The 1,855-nt window shown below is 44.2% G+C and overlaps 1 protein-coding gene across 1 annotated transcript in view; it reads right to left on the minus strand.

The window, feature by feature from the left end:
• Positions 1-1,855, minus strand: part of RFWD3 (ring finger and WD repeat domain 3) — a 46,886-nt gene continuing 45,031 nt past the window's right edge. The window contains exon 14 of the mRNA XM_008067728.2: positions 1-352. Coding sequence (XP_008065919.1) covers positions 209-352 — 144 coding nt within the window. The 3' untranslated portion in view covers positions 1-208. The remainder of the gene's footprint in view (positions 353-1,855) is intronic.

The following is a 1,855-nucleotide window of genomic DNA, read 5'->3' on the forward strand; positions in this document are numbered from 1 at the left end:
TCAATTACTCTTTTGATGGAATAGCAAATACACAATCTGTAATGTCTCAGTGATCTGGATTCCTAGAATCATACTAATCTAAATGAACCATGATCCCAAAAGTATAGGCTACAGTCAATAAGCAGGAATCTTGTTCGGAACTGCTAGATGTTAGCAAACAACACTTAAAGTCAACCAGCAGCATGCCTGAAAGGTTTCAAGATCATGGTCACTCCCATCTATAGATATGCACCATCTTCTCTGTTAAGGTAGCCAAGTAGCTGTTATGGTTCACCTCAAATGGGCAGATGTCCAAGATAGGCTGATCGGTCTGCAGTTTCTGCAGCAATGAGCCACTGCCAGCATCCCACAGCTATAGAAAGCAAGCAAAGGGAAAGGTCAGGAGTCAGTCAGTTCACCTGAAGGACTTTATCATCAAACAACTCTGTAAGAGCTGCAGAAAGAACACTGCCTGGAGAGCAAAGCAGACTGTCCATAACCTTCACAGGCTGCACAAAGCCAGCATGCTTGAGGTAGTTCAGATATAGCCTCACTGTAGTATGCAATTAGTCTAGTTGTAAGTGAACCTAAAAACCAAGTCTTGCACTCATTTCTTCAATCTATGTGCCAGGCACTGTACTAGGTGTTGTCTCCTCTAGGGACAGAAGGGTCAAGAAGACAAAGCCCCTGTCCATGCCCTCATGGAAACTATCTTCTAACTAGTGCTTTCTTTCCCCTTCTAAAAAGCGTTTATTATGAAAAAAACATTTCAAAATATTAAAAATAGAGAGACTAGTACACTGAGTCACCCATTACCCACATTCAATAATTAAGTTTTTACTACATCTGCTTTATCAATCCTATTTTTTCCTTTGCTAACTCATTTTACCCTTATACACTGAAGTATGGATTCTTTATTTATTCATTTATTTTTTTTGAGTTGGAGTCTCACGCTGTCGCCCAGACTGGAGTGCAGTGGCTGCTCCCGGCCATTGCAGCCTCGACCTGCTGGGTTCCGGCGATCCTTCCGCCTCAGCTTTCCAAGTAGCTGGAACTACAGGCGTGTGCCACCATGCCCGGCTAACTTTTTTGATTTATTGTAGAGATGAGGTCTCCCCTGCCCAGGCGGGTCTCGGACCCGCAGGCTCAGGCAATCCACTCACCTCAGCCTCCCAAAGGTGCGGGATTACAGGCTGAGCCACTGAGCCCGGCTTGGATTCTTAAAAAAGGACATTTTCTGGCTGGGCGCAGTGGTTCACGCCTATAATCCCAGCACTTTGGGAGGCTAAGGTAAGAGAATTGCTTGAGCCCATAGGTTCGAGACCAGCCTGTGCAACTTGGTGAGACCTCATCTCTAAATAAATCAAAAAATTAGCCAGGGGTGGTGGCTTGTATGTGTAGTTCCAGCTACTTGGAAGGCTGAGGTGGAAGGATTGCCTTAGGCCCTACCCTCCGGAAAAAAAAAGACATTTTTCTTATACCTGACACAATGTCATCATGTCCAACAAAATAAACAATAATTCCATAGTATTACCTAATACTTGGTATATAATAAACATTTTCTGATACCACCTTTTGAGTCGGAATCTCAGTCTGTCACCAGGCTGGAGTGCAACGGCACAATCAGGGCTCACTGGAATCTCTAACTCCTAGGCTTAGATGATCCTTCCATCTCCTGAGTAGCCGGGACTACAGGTGTATGCCACAATGCCCAGCCAATTGTTTTTTTTTTTTTAGTTTTTTGTAGAGACAAGGTCTCGCTGTGTTGCCTAGGCTGGTCTCAAGCAATCCTCTTGCCGTAGTCTCCCAAAATGCTGGGATTACAGGCATGAGCTATCATACCGAGCCTGATAACTCTCTTTTTTTTTTTTTTTTG

Source organism: Carlito syrichta, unplaced genomic scaffold (assembly GCF_000164805.1).
Source record: "Carlito syrichta isolate Samal-C Ts95f unplaced genomic scaffold, Tarsius_syrichta-2.0.1 Scaffold309739, whole genome shotgun sequence".
In the NCBI taxonomy this organism is placed as follows: Eukaryota; Metazoa; Chordata; class Mammalia; order Primates; family Tarsiidae; genus Carlito; species Carlito syrichta.